A 17,730-nucleotide genomic window follows, 5' to 3' on the forward strand; every position below is an offset into this window, starting at 1 on the left:
GCTGAAGTAGCCCAGCAACCCCTGCCAGATGACCTACAGCCAGTCCCAGGAGGGCTGATAAACATGGCCAAGCACCTCAACAACCTGCCGATCAAAATCTTGGAAAGTATTAAGAAGAAGGCAACCCGCACTGTGAACCCCCAAACTGCTGATCCAAAACCCACAGCTGGCTCTGCGGGAGAAGGACTTAGAGAAGTGATGGGGACAATGACCTATTTTTTTGGTCCTGAGCCAATTCTGGGGCAACTTCCCAAAAAGACTAATAAAGTTGTCTAAGTCTAATTAATTCATCATTTATACCATCCAAGACGTGCTTTTTCTTCAGCTGGTATCCATCTTTTAAACAAGACATCTGATGATGTGACAGATGTGATCCAATATCACCAACTTTTACAAGTTTGAATGTAGATGACACAGAATCAATTCAAATTATGGTTGAAACAGCATCACACAGCTGTCACAGAGAATATCAAAGATAATTTCAGTTCATCTGGACTGAAGCAGCTTTTAAAATACTACAGATAGACTGGAGGTATGGGAGGGTTGGACTCATTGGTTCTCTGCATCACCACATTTATAACATTTATAAAAAACTTGCAGCTTCTGCATTTTAGATTTGTACTTGAGCATAATGCAATCACAACAATATTGTGATTAATTGTGATGAAAAGTTGTGACAGAAGAATATTGTGTATATTCAAATATATTCTCTGAATAATTAGATATTTACTTATTGGCTCTATCCTTTTATATTCATGTCGGTAATTTCTGTGATCAGATCTCTATATTTTTTGGTGATGAGGCAACATAATTGAGCTGTTGTGCACTAAATCAAATACAACACTGTGTTTTAAAAAGGCTTTGCAGTGTGCTCGCTGTGATTATATATGTGTTGGAAAAAATCATCTAAAGATCTAATAATATAATGCCATTATCAAAACCCAAATAAATGATGATGATTTACTGATTTACTGGCTGTCGTTTTATCATCATGATGCATCATTAACACAAGTGCAAGGTACTGACTTGCAGGCTTTGTTCTAAAAACTAATTTTGCAGTAAAAAAAAAGTATTAAAAGTATAGTAACAGTAACATTAATACTGAAATGTTAAGTTTGGATTAGAACCAGGAAACTGCGCGAAATAGCTCTTTAAAGCTGGTTATAAAATATGTTAGGAGAATACTGCAGGACTGTTTTAATGTTTTGTGGAGTACCAAACGTCACCTGACTTTCCATCAGTGTGAGGGGAGGAGATAATGACTGAATTTTCATTTTTGGGTGAACTCTTACTTTGAAGATAGTAGATAGAGGGCAATACCTACTGAACATTAGCATGACAATGTTAGCAGTTAGCTCACAGCACTGATGTGTCACTGAGGTAAAGCCTCACAGAGCTGCTAGCATGACTGTGGACGTTTAGAGGGGAATGTCCTCACTTGGTAAAATGTCCCCTCAACGTGGTCCTCACAACGTACAAAAACAGACACATTCACACCGTACCTTTTTCATCTGCCCTCGACATTTAAAGACACAAAAATCCCAAATATTAAAACCAGGTGGATTCATCCAGACTGCTCCACATGTGAAGATCAAACATGTGGTTTGAACAACAACAAACTGTTTTATCTCCTCGACTTTTTCCTCCGTCTGAACGAAACAGACAAAACATTCTCGTCTTTTTTCGTCATTGGCCACTTACACTTTCTCTCTCTCTCTCCACTGTGATCCGTCTTTCTCTCTCTCTCTGAAACATTCAGGCTGTCACGGCATGGCACTGCACACACACACTCACTGAGCCACAGAGGAGGTGCTGAGAGCTGAAGATCTCTCTTGCAGAGATGCAAGTCTGCAGCTGAAGGAGCCCAGCAACCCCTGCCAGATGACCCACAGCCAGTCCCAGGAAGGAAAAACACCTCAACAACCTGCCCGCCGCCATCTTGGACCATATTAAACAAATGGTCTCGACTTCTGAGTACAACAACACAGGGCTATAGTCTGGCTAAAGATCTTGACTCTTGAATCTCCAACTCCAAATACCTGCATTTGGAATGTAACTTGTTTCATAGCTGAATCAAATATATACAAAAACAATCACAGCTTTTGAAAAGGTAGAACTGATGTGTTGGACTGTATTAGTTTTAGTTGGGTACAAGTAATAATCTGAAACTGAGAAAGTGTTTGTTTTTTATATACTGTGATTAACATGTCCAGTTTGTGTTAACCCATTTCTGTGCAGGTGATTGAGGAGGCGTGTCAGGAGGAGATAGCGCACCTGAAACTGATCCATATCAGGGCTCCTCCTCCTTATATAACCTGGCTATCAAGTCATTTTGTCTCTCTCTCCTTTGAGCATAAAGGGCTTTTGTTTGGTTATATTTGTTTGCTAAACTACACACACACACACACATATATACACCTGTGCACTTCAAACACCAGTGATAATACTGACCTGTATACGTTATTTTATTTTTGTATATAGTTGTTTAGTTGGTTCAATAAACTCTTGTGTTAACTGTAATCTTGGTGTGGTCTCACGTATTTTGTCTGAACCCAGAGCTGCTTCATAACAATATATACATACTATGACTTAGTGTTTCTAATAGGTAATGTTGTCATATTAAACAATATGATCAATAAACAATATCAATTCATGTAAAGTCAGTATTTCTGTAGCTAACCTGGTAGTTAGCATCGTCCTGGTACCCTCGACAAAAAGCCTGACTGATTTTTTAAATTGCATTTTGGATTAAAGCCAAAAAATGTTAATATTTACACATTTTGTTGATCAAGATAATCTTCACAGGTGAACATTATTTTGTAATGTTTGAAGCTCGAATTAACATGACCAAAACGTCACCACCACTAAGAGTCTTACTGCACAATTACTATCCAGGTTTGCTATAAACTGATCGATGTACAAGTTGTAAAGTCAGAGTTAGAACAGTGTGTAACTAAAGTGGCCTGTAAAGACGGACTAGTGAGTGGATGAGTCTCCGTGTTCACTGTGAGAACGCTTAATGTCCCTGACAACCTCTGTAGTCTCATTCAGACACTCTTTAACTCTTGTAATCGCTTTATAACTACATTTTGGGACATTCAATTATGTATTTTAAGTCTAGAAAAAATACCCGTAAATATCTCCAGCCTGTGGTTACCATACAACTTATTTCAGGCATTTAACCAATAAACAAACTCACAGCTTGAAGAGTAAATCGAGTTATACAATTCTGATAAATGCAACTCAGGTGTGTCGTATGGGGAGGTACAAGTTAACCTAATTGTGCTGAATGAGTTGTCTGTCAGTGCTCTCGTGTATTGTGAGAGGTCAATGTCAACTGTGTCTGCTTAACCTTTTGTATGATTGAGATTATGGCTACAAGATCAGAGGAGAATCTAAAATATTCCATCTGCCATGACATCTTTAAGGAGCCCGTCCTGCTGACATGCAGCCACAGTTTCTGTTACGCCTGTCTTCAGACATGGTGGAGACAGAAAACTACTCTTGAATGTCCAATGTGTTCTGTCAGGACCATCAGCAGCACCAAAGGGGGGACTGTAGTGTAAAAAATCTGAGCTGCAATACCATCACCCTATTTAGAAATGATCAGCTGTCCTCTGTAAGCGCTAGGAAAGTACCTGGGAGGCCTACACAAGATGGCCAGTACCACGTGACACCCAAGGCCCAGAGGAGGGAGGGGGCTGAGTACGAGGTGTCTGGCTATCTATTTAAGGCCTTATTTGGAAGGTATTACACCAGTATAATCTAAAAATGGGCATGGAAACCCCCAGATCAGAATAGTATATAAGTTGGAGCATTAGACAGAGAGTTCAGTTCATCCCGGGAGAGCTCACATGCATGTATCCTGCTGTGTGAAATAAATATTTTTGAGCTGGAGACCAGCTGTTTCATCCTTGATTTAGGACTTCACCTGTGAGTGTTTTATAGTTAATAAGTCAGATAATTGTAAACTTGTAAACAAGTAGTTTGACATTACATTTTGGCAAGCTCCAGCCAGGAGGCGTGGCCAGGCAGAGCCTGTGGCGGACAGACTGGGCAGGAGGGGACTGTGGAGCTCAGGGGCCCTCAAAACCACCATTAAGGTGAGTCAAAAAGTTACACCAATATATATGAGTGATGCTGTCCACTCCTTCGCAGCCCCTAAGTCTCAGGTATTGTCTTAAAGGCCCTCCAAATGCATGGCAAAATAATGGATCGATTTGAGAGATTAATCCTCAATATATTGATTTGTGTGTAGATAGAAATGGTTTTATGTATGGCAGGTGGAATGATATGGGTTGTTGTAAAATACAATGAGGAAAGAAGCTTGACACAAAATGACTCATGGTGCAATTATACAATGAGGATTTAAGCTGAAGAAAATAGAGTGAGTACAGACCAAATGCAGGAGGCATTTGGGTTGTGCCAGGATAGATGAGTGTAAAGAAGAAAATAAAGGTTGCTGGAAGCTGGAAGGTTGCAAGGAGCACTGGAAGTCAAACATAATCACCGTGCTATGTGATTTAGACAAAAGAGAATCCAGTGTGGCTGGAAAGCCAGGTCGCCTACCCGTGTCTGGGGCGATCCCTCAGTGAAATATCGGATCCCGGAACAGTGCCTAAGTGAGAGGACTGTTGAGAATTTTGTGAAAAGCAGCTGTAAAAAAGAAAATTAAAAAGCCTTGTATAATACTTGTACATAAAGTGTGGGTGTAGAAAATATTGGAATGAGTGTGAAATAAACTTTGTGAAAAGTAAACTGGTGAAAAAATATTTGTAATAAGATAAAGTGATAATAGCAGGTAGCTAAGTGGAAAAATGTCTACCCATTTAAAGATACTGTAAGAGAAGTGAAGAGAAGTAGGGAAAGGTGAGAAGCGGCTGACTGTAAAATAAACAATATGCCACACACATATGGACTAAAAATAGTCCAAGCCTGCTGTAGCCAGCCAAAGGCCTGAGCAGAGTCAAACTGAAAGTGAAACTATGGGGAAAGCCCAGAGCAAAAGTTCAACTGGATTAATACCTGCTGAGCAGATAATATTAAAACATCCAACCCAGAGACACAGAATTCAGAAGTGCATGAAGTCGTGGCATAAGTCAACCTCTGGAGGAACTAGATGGCCTCTCACAGGAACATTTAACCCAAATTATTGTGATCGAGTGGAAGCAGAATTACGAAGGAAGGCCTTAAAGAATGATAAAAAACACCAGAAAAGAAGGATGATCCACACTGAACAGAGAGAAGTGTTGCAGTAGAGTGGAGGGAGCACAGAGACAGATGGCAGTAAAGCAGAGAGAAGAGCAAAGGGAGACCAAGCCCACTGCCCCACCTTTAGATGAGTTATCCCCACCTCCACCATAGAAGTTACTTGAGAGAGGAGGTCAGTTCCCATTGAGAGAAATAGATGGAACAATAACAGGGACTCTTGAAGTAGCGCTTAAAGAAAAGGACAAACCACAGTATAAGAAATCACAAGCCCCAGTACAGAGACCTAGAACAAAATATAGACAGGGGTAGGGAGCAGATTGCCTCAGAAGATGAAGAGCCCCCTGCTTACCAAAGAAAGGTGCACAGCTTGAGTAGTCCCTCAGAAAGTGATTTAAATCGCAGACCAGAGCCTGAGCCTATGACAGAGAGTTTGGATAGGGAGTTAGATGCTGACAGTGAAGGATCGGTGTCGTCTGATAGAGAACAGGGAATAGGAGCGTGTGGACCACAAGCAAAAGACATGGTCAGACAACACAGACGCCCTGAAGCAGCACGTCATTTAAGATTAAATGACCAAATGGGAAAAAAGGTACAGGAGGAATTCTCACGACTGTTGGAACAACATGAGGAAGAGGAATGACGGAAACAGTGGAGGCTGGATGAACAGCGCATGCAAACCAGGCGGAACAGCTTGGGCAAGCATACCCATTATTATCATAACTATCATTCCCCATCTCAGGCACAAGTGGACCAGTGGAAAAGGGAGTACGAAGAAAAGGAGTGCCAGAGGCTGAGAGAAAGGATGATGAGCCCGGGGAAAACCAAGGAAGAAAGATGGAGTAGACAGAGGTGAGGAAGCTGCTGGATGAAGAGGAACAATGGCACCACTCATGGCCAAAGGCAATGCAGGTGAAAAGTATGTGTCATGGACTTTCATGGACCTGACAGGACTGATGAACCATATGCCTGCATGAACAGAGAGAGCTGACAAGTGGATAAGAGCCTTTGAGGAAAATACAGCAGGAGTCAAGCTGGCTATGGGAGTCATCAAAGCTATACTGACAAAAGTAGTTGGACAGCAGACAGCAGCTGAAATCCTCACAGAAGGGAAGGCCAGAGGTGTAATTGGCAACAACGGACGGGATAGTGTGGCGTTTGGACCATATAGAACAGACATATGGGCTGCCCTGAGAAGCAAGTATCCATCCAGAATGGACCCATCCAAGCTGGAGAAACAAAGTCTGAAAGAAGGAGAAAACCCAGCACAGTTCCTGCATGATTTCCAAAAATAAATGGAAAGAAGAGATTGGAAGTGAGTGGAATGCCAACAAAGCATCTAAAGCTCTGTTCATGCTGTATGTAAAAAATGCCATGCCAAAAGAAGTAAAAAGTAAGCTAAATCAGGTGCTTGGTCTGATGAATATGGAATGGCCGGTGTTTTCAGAGCATATCATACATTATGTAGAACAGTACAGAGCTGATAAAATTTCCCAGAGGAAAACCTGCAGATGTTAATGGCACCTGTATTGGAGCAACAAATGCTAACCAAAGAAGCACATTTGTACTGGCTAAAGATCATGTCATCCACATTATTCTTACACCATGAATGGGAAGCTTGGAAACTGTTTATTACTCACTTCTATGAAATAGCTAAGGAACCCACTCTTCCATTGCATTATACCATGATGTATGATGATAATGGGATCACAAGGAGCAGCAGCAGCAGTGAAACTCACAGGAGATGTACAGGAATGGTTCCAAGACAGTCATCACCACATGTTACCTCGCTAGTGGCAGAAGGATATCAGTCACATGAAATAGGACCAATGGTAAAGGAATCATAGCAAGTTAAAGAATGGATCCCCACAGACAGCCAGTATGTCCATGCATCTCCAGACCAAAAGTTCCTCAGAATTTCATATGCACACGCTGATGAAGTGATAGCTGAAAAGGTGCTGCTTCCAATGGAGATAGAGACTCAAATGATGATGGAGAAAAGCCATGAGGACCTGTTATCCCAAGTTCCACCACGGCTCTGGTCCACACATAAGACAGATGTAGGTTTAGTAAAGTCAGCAACCCCACAGCGTTTCCAGGTAAAAGCAGGTGTACAATTGCCTTACCAGAGACAGTATCCCCTAAAGAAAGAAGCACTTGAGGGAATAAAACCAACTATTGAGGAACTAGAAGAGGCAGAGTACTAATAAAAGCTAAGAGTCCATGCAACAAACCTATCTTTCCCATAAGGAAACTAAATTCCAATAACTACAGGTTGGTACTAGATCTTAGGGCCATAAATGCCATAGTAACAGAAGAAACACCAGTTGTACCAGATCCACACACGTTATTTTCTAACATTCCTCCAGAGACAAAATGGTACACAGTAATAGATCTATGCTCTGCATCTTTCAGTGTGCCTGTTCATCCTGATTCTCAATATCTATTTGCTTTCACCTATCAGGGCCAGCAGTACACCTACAGCCGGTTGCCCCAAGGTTTTGTGCAGTCACCATCCATTTTCAACAAAGTTCTGGCCGAGGAACTGCAACATTTGGATGTGCAGCCCACCACCCTGATGACATCCTTATATGCTTAGAAAGTAAAGAACAGTGTGAAAAAGACTCTATTACAGTCTTAAAAGCACTAGCAGCGAGTGGACATAAGGTCAGTAAAGACAAGTTACAGTTCTGCTAGCAAACAGTTGAATACCTAGGCCAACAACTGAGTGAGAATAAAAGACAAATTGCACCCTCTCAAGTTGTGGCAGTGACTAAGGCTCCTAAGCCACAAACGGTGGGCCAAATGTTGTCTTTCTTGGGCATGACAGGCTACAGCAGACACTGGATATGTGATGATGCAATAAAGACAGCTCTGTTGAGAGCTCTAATACATGTGACATGGCAGATTTTGAGGTCAGCCCAATTGAGGTGGACAGAGGAGGCAGACAAAGCCTTTTTCCTCCTTAAAACAGACATGCAGACTGCACCTGCTCTGGCTACCCCACATTACAGCAACATTTTCCATCTATATGTAACTGAAAAACAGGGTTATGCATGCGCAGTATTAATACAGGATTCCCCTACAGGTAAACAACCTTTGAATATTGTAGTGCTAGACTTGACAACATAGAAGAGGGCTTGCCTCCCTGTTACCAGGGATTGGCTGCTGCAGCCTTTGCCTATAAAAAGGCATCTGTTCTAACAATGGGGCATCCTGTTACATTGTACACATCACATCAACTACATGCCATGCTAACCATTCCTCGTTTTGTGCTGCCCCAAGCCAGAAGAACTGGCTATGAAGAGTTGTTGTCAGGGACAGAACTTACAATACAGAGATGCACCACAATTAATCCAGCTACAAGAATGGTGCTGCCTACAGATGGCACTCCTCATGACTGCCTCACAGAAACTGACACGTTCATGAAGGTGCATAATAGCTTGTATAATCATCTATCCCGTCAGACATTACACTATTTGTGGATGGGTCATGTGTCCGAGGAGACACTGGCAATTGTGCAGGCTATGGAGTTGTGCAATTAAATCCTGACCACTCCTTTACTAAACTCCAACCAGTACAAGTAGATCAACCATGCTCAGCGCAGTTGGCAGAGATAAAAGCTATTACTGCAGCTTTTAAGTTAGCAGCAGGCAGAGGAGTAACTATCTATACTGACAGTGCATATGGGTAAGGCGTCTTCCACATCAATGCTAGCAATTAGAAACAGCGTGGGTTTATCCGAGCAGATGGCACTCCAATAGTGCATGGTCATGCAATAGCAGAGCTGATCCAAGCAATACAGTTACCCACAGAGCTAGCCATAGTCAAGTGCCCCGCTCATCAGACTTATAACACCCTGGTGGCAAAAGGAAATAACTTAGCTGATGAGGCAGCTAAAGAAGCTACTGGACAGATTGATGTTGTACAAGAGGCTACCGGACTAGCCATCCACGCCCCTGTCCTAAATGAACAAGATTGTGCACCTATAACTAACATTGCTTCTCTTATTGAAGCACAGAACCGAGTCTCAAAGGCTGAGAAACGCTTGTGGCTCCAAAGGGGAGCCATTAGAACTGCAGCCACAGCTCCCCATGAGGGACTATGGAGAAGTCCCCAGGGACACTTTGTTTTGCCACTATCGCTGTTAAAAGTTGTCATTCGGTTAATGCATGAACCTGATCATTGCTCACGTATCCAAGTGATAAGAAAGGTGCAGGCAGTATGGTGGTCTCCCTACATGACTGCCATGGTAGACAGGGAATTGGCTTTGTGCCCCCAGTGTCCTAAGTATAATGTTCGAAAAATGTTTACCCATCCATTGGCCGACATCCCAGTCCTGCTTGGTCCATTCAGGCATCTGATGATGGATTATGTTGACATGATAGATAGAGTCCATCGTAAAAAGTACATGATAGTTGTCATCTGCAGATTAAGCAGATGGGTAGAGGCAGGTGCTACAACTTAAGAAGATCATAAGTCAGCAGCAAAATTTTTGTGTACAGAAGTTTTTCCAAGGTTTGGTGTACCTAATACTATCTCATCAGACAATGGACTCGCTATGTGAGCGGAGTACTGAAAGAAATGTTTAAAAGACTTGGGGTGCAGGAAAAGTTTGGTTGTGTTTATCACCCCCAATCACAGGGATCAGTTGAATGAACCAATGGCTTGCTCAAGACAAAAATAGCAAAAATCGTGGCTGACAGTGGTAACAGACTAACCCGGTTGGATGCTATGCCTATAGCCCTAATGTGCATGCGCTCACAGACTAATAGGCTAACCCATCTGACACCACATGAAATGCTCACTGGTAAACCAATGACATTACCCCAACCAAGGGCACCCATTGCAGGCCCATCACTTCCACAGTTGGAACAAGAAATGGGAGACTAATTAGCCAGTTTAACCTGAATCCACAGACTTATCTTCCTACAGGTAAAAGCAGCCCACAAGAAAGGCGACTCTTTCTCTTAGTTCAGTTGTTGCTAACCCTTCCAGGTTTCGCAATGGGGGAGGAAGGTAGAGACTACATAGCTGACAAATGTACAGCTGACAACTATACAGCTGACAACTACACACACAGATAGTTCCCTGCTCACTAACCCAGTACAGTCAGAACACATGCCACTTAAGCGATTAAAACGCGCCACCCCTGAAAAGCAAATAGTAGCCCTTTTTAGATAGAAAAGGCGGCACATTTGCTCCAAGGTAAGGGCGGCAATGTGCCGGCCTGTCTTTCTAAAACCGAGGCATAATATTCCTCCTTTTCCAAAAGCCGCCTCTGAGGTAGGCGTAAACATGTGACGTGCGTGAAGCTCGAAGTTTGGCTGTGAACAGTTGACAAGGAATTTGACTTCAAAATAAGAGCTTTACATTGCACCCCATTGGAGATTAGAACTGGGGTCTTAGCGGGGGCTTTTAATTTGAAAGTAGCAACCGTCCTTAGCCTGCCGACACAACATCAAGCTAACACAACAAAACAGCTACAGAGACCGAGGAGACGCTAGCATCTCCTGGACCTCAGCAGCTGTCCAGTTGCTCATCTTAATGTCCATGGATGAAGTGATGGACTGACTGCTGTAATCAGCTGTTTCCTGGTTTTAAAACTCCCCGGCTGTGGGTCACACTACAGTGCAGGTCATCAACACCTCCGCCCACCTCACGCAGAGGCCAGCACATTTACGCCTCGTTTTTAGATAGCAGTCGAGGCGGAAATAAGTGTACCCTCCGAGGCAGAAAATCGGCAGACCAGAGCAGACCCCCAATTTGCCGCCCTCTGTCTAAAAACATGGACCGAGCCGCCAAAAGGACGGGCAAATTGGCGCCTCACTGCTCTGTCTAAAAACAGCAAGTGACACTTACGTTTGTTGAAGGCGTACAAAAAACTGCTAAATTCGACCTATGCACTGTAATAATGTGTGAAGGCTGACAGGCCGATTATCAGTGGTTAGAAAAGTACATATGCCTCACTAACAAGAACCTCACATCCCCGATGGGACGCGGTAGTGCTCGCTCACTCCAACATGACAAATGGTGTAAAAGATGCGATAATGTCATAGCTAACACAGGGACTTACAACTGGGGGTACAATCCAAATCACAGCCTGAAGAAACAACTAACTATACTTAAAGGTAGTGTCGCAGCACGGTGTACAGATAAGGAATGTTACCCGTTGTACCTCGCGTTATCAAATCCAAGTCCAAATGATACTGGACTGTATGTCCTGGGATCTTACATGCCCGGAACAGATCCACTAGGCCATTTCCAGATAAATGTAACTAAGAACAGTACCATGTCCATGTCATCCCCTACCGTCAGCCCAGAGGCTTATGTCCAATTAGGACCCAGGGTCACATACTTGCACAATGTTACCTATGAAAGTAAACTGGCTTTAGAGATAGGATACGATGACAAAAATCTGTGGCTGGAATGGATGCGCTACACCGCTATACAAACTGATAAGACCGACTGCGTAGCCTGCGCTAAGGTGAGACCTGTTTTAGGAACAGTGCCGTTCAGACTAAACAACCAAAATGATCCAGATGGCCTCCGCTGCACCATCCAGTTTTTTGGGACAAACGCTACAGACACCAAATGTAAAACGCTGTCCCTATTGTACCCTCCTGTTGTATATCCCCATGCCCCTCCATCAGTTATAGTGTATGCAGGAAATTATACATGTTTCTTTAGATCAGGACTAATGTAGGGCCGTTACCCAATGGCTATTGTACAGAAACTATTAACATCCCTTCTGACAAAGGTAATTACACTGCAGCTGCATTTGAAGATCACAATACCTCTAGAGCTGACCTCTGGTAACTGCGTGGATAAGAAGTTGCGACCCCATCTCCCCGTAAAGTGGGCAGGTGTGCTTTGGCACAGTTGTTAATGCCTTTCCACATGATCCCTGTTGGGGCAGCTAGTCTCCACATGAGACTCCCACATTCTCTTCACCATCGCAGTAAAAGAGATGCCCCAGGGGAGTCCTTTGACCCCAAGATATATGTTGATGCCATAGGGGTTCCCAGAGTCCCCAATGAATTCAAGGCAAGAAACCAAATTGCAGCTGGGTTCCAATCACCGTTCCATTGGGTATCGATCAATAAAAATGTAGACTGGATCAATTGTATCTATTATAACCAACAGTGATTCATAAATTATACCCGAAATGCCGTAAAGGGTGTTGTCGAGCATTTGGACCCAACCTCCCTCATGGCCTGGCAAAACAGGATGGCCTTGGATACGTTACAAGCAGAAAAGGGGGGAGTCTGTAAGATGTTTGAAGAGTACTGTTGCACTTTTATCCCAAATAACACAGACCCAGATAGCAGCATCACAATAGCCCTTGCTGGGCTCACCTCTCTATCCCAGGAGCTGGCAGAGAACTCAGGAGTCAATGACCCTATCACCAGCTGGCTGGACAACCAATTTGGACGGTATAAAGCACTTATTGCATCTATGCTTATTTCTATTGGCTGTTTTTTAGCCATTATAGTATGCTATGGTTGCTGTTGCATTCCCTGTCTCAGAACTTGTCTTCATATATATATCTCACATGTTGGTGTATATGTTTCTTGTATACCCATGGTTGTAATCACATTCCTGTCATACTCATACCATCGTCACTGTTTTGTTGAGCTCTCTCGTAGATAGTTTGGTGTTGGTCCTAATAAAGGAACAAAGGGGGGACTGTAGTGTATGAAATCTGAGCTGCAATACCATCACTCTATTTAGAAATGATCAGCTGTCCTCTGTAGGGGCTAGGAAAGTACCTAGGAGGCCTGCACAAAATGACCAGTACCATGTGACACCCAAGGCCCAGAGGAGGGAAGGGGCTGAGTACAGGGTTTCTGGCTATCTTTTTGAGGCCTTATTTGGAAGGTATTACACCGGTATGATCTAAAAATGGATCAGAATAGTATATCAGTTGGAGCATTAGAGAGTTCAGTTCATCCCGGGAGAGCTCACTGCATGTATCCTGCTGTGTGAAATACATATTTGTGACCTGAAGACAAGCTGTTTCACACTTGATTTAGGACTTCATCTGTGAGTGTTTTATAGTTAATAAGTCAGATAATTGTAAACTTTAGACAAGTAGTTTGACACTACACTTTCGCTTTGTCATCAAGACCTGGGACTGCTTCAGGAACTGTGTCTGCTGAACCTTTTGTGTGATTGAGATTATGGCTACAAGATCAGATGAGAATCTATTATGTTCCGTCTGCCATGACATCTTTAAGGAGCCTGTCCTGCTGACATGTGGCCACAGTTTCTGTAACGCCTGTCTTCAGACATGTTGGAGACAGAAAACTACTCTTGAATGTCCAATGTGTAAGAAAAGCTCGTTGCAAAGGTGTCCACCACGAAACTTGGCACTAAAGAACTTGTGTGATGCTCATTTACTGGAGAGAACTGAGAGACTTTCAACAAGTCCTGCAGCTCTGTGCAGTCTGCATGCAGAGAAACTCAAACTCTTCTGTCTGGACCATCAGCAGCTTCTGTGTGTCATCTGTCTACACTCAGAAAGCCACACCTGCCATACCTTCAGACCCATCGATGAAGCAGGTCGGGATTACAGAGAGATACTCCGGGAACTCCTGAAGCCCGCACAGCAGAAACTGGAGGTTTTTAAAGATATTAAAGGAAACTTTGATCAAACTGCCAAAGACATAGAAGTTCAGGGTCAGGACACTGAGAGGCAGATCAAGGATGTGTTCTCAATGCTCTCAAAGTTTCTCAAAGAGGAAGAGGAGGCACGACTTTGTGTAGTGAGGCAGGAAAAGATGGAGAAGATTCAGATGATGAAGGACAGGAGTGCAGCTCTGAGCAGAGAGACTGCAGCTCTTTCTGACCGAGTCAGTGCCACAGAGGAGGTGCTGAGAGCTGAAGATCTCTCATTCCTTCAGAGATACAAGTCTGCAGCTGAAGTAGCCCAGCAATCCCTGCCAGATGACCCACAGCCAGTCCCAGGAGGGCTGATAGACATGGAAAAGCACCTCAACAACTTGTCGATCAAAATCTTGGAAAGTATTAAGAAGAAGGCAACCTGCACTGTGATGCCCCAAACTGCTGATCCAAAACCCACATCTGGCACTGCAGGAGAAGGACTTAGAGAAGTGATGAGGACAATGAACTATTTTTTGGTCCCTGAGCCAATTCTGTGGGAACTTCCCAGAAGTATTAATAAAGTTGTCTAAGTCTAATTAATTGATCATTTATACCATCCCAGACCTGCTTTTTCTTCAGCTGGTATCCATCTTTTAAACAAGAAATCTGATGATGTGACAGATGTGATCCAATCACCAACTTTTACAAATTTGAATGTAGATGACACAGAATCAACTCAAATTATGGTTGAAACAGCATGACACAGCTGTCACAGAGAATATCAAAGATAATTTCAGTTCATCTGGACTGAAGCAGCTTTTAAAATACTACAGTGAACTGGAGGTATGGGAGGGTTGGACGCGTAGATTCTCTGCATCACCATATTTCTAACATTTATAAAAACTTGCAGCTTCTGCATTTTAGATTTGTACTTGAGCATAATGCAATCACAACAATATTGTGATTAATTGTGATGAAAAGTTGTGACAGAAGAATATTGTGTATATTCAAAGATATTTTCTGAATAGTTAGATATGTACTTATTACTTCTATCCTTTTATGTTCATGTCGGTAATTTCTGTGATCAGATCTCTATATTTTTTGGTGATGAGGCAACATAATTGAGCTGTTGTGCACTAAATCAAATACAACACTGTGTTTTATAAAGGCTTTTCGGTATGCTCGCTGTGATTATATATGTGTTGGACAAAATAATCTAAAGATCTAATAATATAATGCCATTATCAAAACCCAAATAAATGATGATGACTTACTGATTTACTGGCTGTCGTTTAATCATCATGATGCATCATTAACACAAGTGCAAGGTACTGACTTTATGCAGGCTTTGTTTTATGAACTAATTTTGCAGTAAAAAAAAAAGGATTCAAAGTATAGTAACAGAAACATTAATGCTGAAATGTTAAATATGTAAAGTTTGGATTAGAACCAGCAAACTGAGGGAAATAGCTCTGTAAAGCTGGTTATAAAATATGTTAGGAGAATACTGCAGGACTGTTTTAATGTTTTGTGGCATACCAAACATCACTTGACTTTCCATTAGTGTGAGGGGAGGAGAAAATGACTGAATTTTCATTTTTGGGTGAACTCTTATTTTGAAGAGAGTAGATAGAGGGCAATACCTACTTAACATTAGCATGCTGATGTTAGCAAAAAGGCAAGACTTTAAGAAAACTCTCAAGGAAGGTGCTTCAATGACCACTTTGACTGACTCGATTGATCTGCTGCATCTGTACAGAGATGGATCGCTACATGGGTTTTCGTTCAGATGAGGATCTATTATGCTCCGTCTGCCTTGATGTCTATAAGGAGCCTGTCGTGCTGACATTCGGTCACAGCTTCTGTAATGCCTGTATTCAGAGATGGTGGAGACAGGAAGCGACTCTTGACTGTCCATATTGTAAGCAACCGTCTTCACACAGGAATCCACCCCGAAACTTGGCACTAAGGAAATTGGGTGAAGATTATTTACTGGAGAGAACTGAGAGACTTTCGACTCCTGCAGCTCTGTGCAGTCTGCATGCAGAGAATCTCAAACTCTTCTGTCTCGACCATAAGCAGCCGGTTTGTATCATCTGTTTGCACTCAAATTCACACATCAGCTGCACCATCAGACCCATCGATGAAGCAGCTCGGGATTACAGAGAGATACTCCGGGAACTCCTGAAGCCTGCACAGCAGAAACTGGAGGTTTTTAAAGATATTAAAGGAAACTTTGAACAAACTGCCAAAGACATTGAATATCAGGGTCAAGACACTGAGAGGCAGATCAAGGATGTGTTCTCAGTGCTCTCAAGGTTTCTCAAAGAGGAAAAGAAGGCAAGACTTCGTGTAGTGAGGCAGGAAAAGATGCAGAAGATTCAAACGATGAAGGTAATGAGTGCAGCTCTGAGCAGAGAGACTGCAGCTAACCCTAACCCTAACCCTAACCCTAACCCTTTCTGACCGAGTCAGAGCCACAGAAGAGGTGCTGAGAGCTGAAGATCTCTCATTCCTGCAGAGATACAAGTCTGCAGCTGAAGGAGCCCAGCAACCCCTGCCGGATGACCCACAGCCAGTCCCAGGAGGGCTGATAGACATGGAAAAACACCTCAACAACCTGCCCGCCGCCATCTTGGACCGTATTAAACAAATGGTCTCCACTTCTGAGTACAACAACACAGGGCTTTAGTCTGGCTAAAGATCCTGACTCTTGAATCTCCAACTCCCAATACCTGCATTTGGAATGTAACTTATTTCATAGCTGAATCAAATATATACAAAAACAATCGCACCTTTTGAAAAGGTAGAACTGAGAAAGTGTTTCTTTTTTATATACTGTGATTACCATTTCCAGTTTGTGTTAACCCATTTCTGTGCAGGTGATTGAGGAGGCGTGTCAGGAGGAGATAGCGCACCTGAAACTGATCCATATCAGGGCTCCTCCTTCTTATATAACCTGGCTATCAAGTCATTTTGTCTCTCTCTCCTTTGAGCATGCAGGGCTTTTGTTTGGTTAGATTTTGTTAGATTTGTTTGCTAAACTACACACACACACACACACACACACACATTTGTACACTTCAAACACCAGTGATAATACTGACCTGCACACTATATTTTATTTTGTATATAGTTGTTTAGTTGGTTCAATGAACTTTTATGTTAATTGAAATCTTGGTGTGGTCTCACATATTTTGTCTGAACCCAGAGCTGCTTCATAACAATGTATATACACTTAGTGTTTCTAATAGGTAATGTTGTCATATTAAACATCAATTTATGTAAAGTCAGCATTTCTGTAGCTAACCTGGTAGTTAGCATCGTCCTGGTACCCTTGACAAAAAGCCTGACTGATTTTTCAAATTGCATTTTGGATTAAAGCTGAATAATTTTGATATTTACACATTTTGTTGATCAAAATAATCTTCACAGGTAAACATTATTGTGTGATTTATGAAGCTAAATTAACTGTGTAGCAATAAGAAGCTAATGTTAGGCTACAAACAGATGAAATCACGGTCACATGACTTAAACGTCACCACCACTAAGAGTCTTACTGCACAATTACTATCCAGGTTTTCTATAAACTGATCAATGTACACGTTGTTGTCAGAGTTAGAACAGTGTGTAACTAAAGTGGCCTGTAAAGATGGACTAGTGAGTAGAAGAGTCTCCGTGTTCGCTGTGAGGTCGTTTAATGTCCCCGACAACCTCTGTAGTCTCATTCAGACACTTGTTAGCTCATGCAAATGCTTAATAATTACATGTTGGGAAATTTAATGATGTATTTTAAGTAGAAGAACAATACCTGTAAATATCTTCAGCCTGTGGTAACCACACAACTTATTTCAGACATTTAATCGATAAACAAACTCACAGACTTCAAGAGTAAATCGAGTCGAGATTTACAGA

The 17,730-nt window shown here is 42.4% G+C and overlaps 2 protein-coding genes across 2 annotated transcripts in view; one reads left to right on the plus strand and one right to left on the minus strand.

The window, feature by feature from the left end:
- The window catches only part of akap6 (A kinase (PRKA) anchor protein 6), a 154,280-nt gene that overhangs the window by 108,129 nt on the left and 28,421 nt on the right, over positions 1-17,730 (minus strand). The gene's annotated exons all lie outside the window — the stretch shown is intronic.
- On the plus strand, positions 12,898-16,547 carry LOC115597675 (tripartite motif-containing protein 35-like). The gene is made up of 2 exons (XM_030443836.1): positions 12,898-14,081; positions 16,304-16,547. The coding sequence occupies exons 1-2, from the start codon at positions 13,392-13,394 to the stop codon at positions 16,505-16,507; spliced, it is 894 nt and encodes a 297-aa protein (XP_030299696.1). The 5' UTR covers positions 12,898-13,391; the 3' UTR covers positions 16,508-16,547.

Source organism: Sparus aurata, chromosome 16 (assembly GCF_900880675.1).
Source record: "Sparus aurata chromosome 16, fSpaAur1.1, whole genome shotgun sequence".
In the NCBI taxonomy this organism is placed as follows: Eukaryota; Metazoa; Chordata; class Actinopteri; order Spariformes; family Sparidae; genus Sparus; species Sparus aurata.

Excerpts from the sequence above, each read along its gene's own strand:
- LOC115597675 (XM_030443836.1), top strand. The coding sequence starts at position 13,392 with ATGGCTACAAGATCAGATGAGAATCTATTATGTTCCGTCTGCCATGAC. Across the intron at positions 14,082-16,303 it reads GAGTCAGTGCCACAGAGGAG|GTGCTGAGAGCTGAAGATCT; the intron begins GTGCTGAGAGCT and ends GCCACAGAAGAG.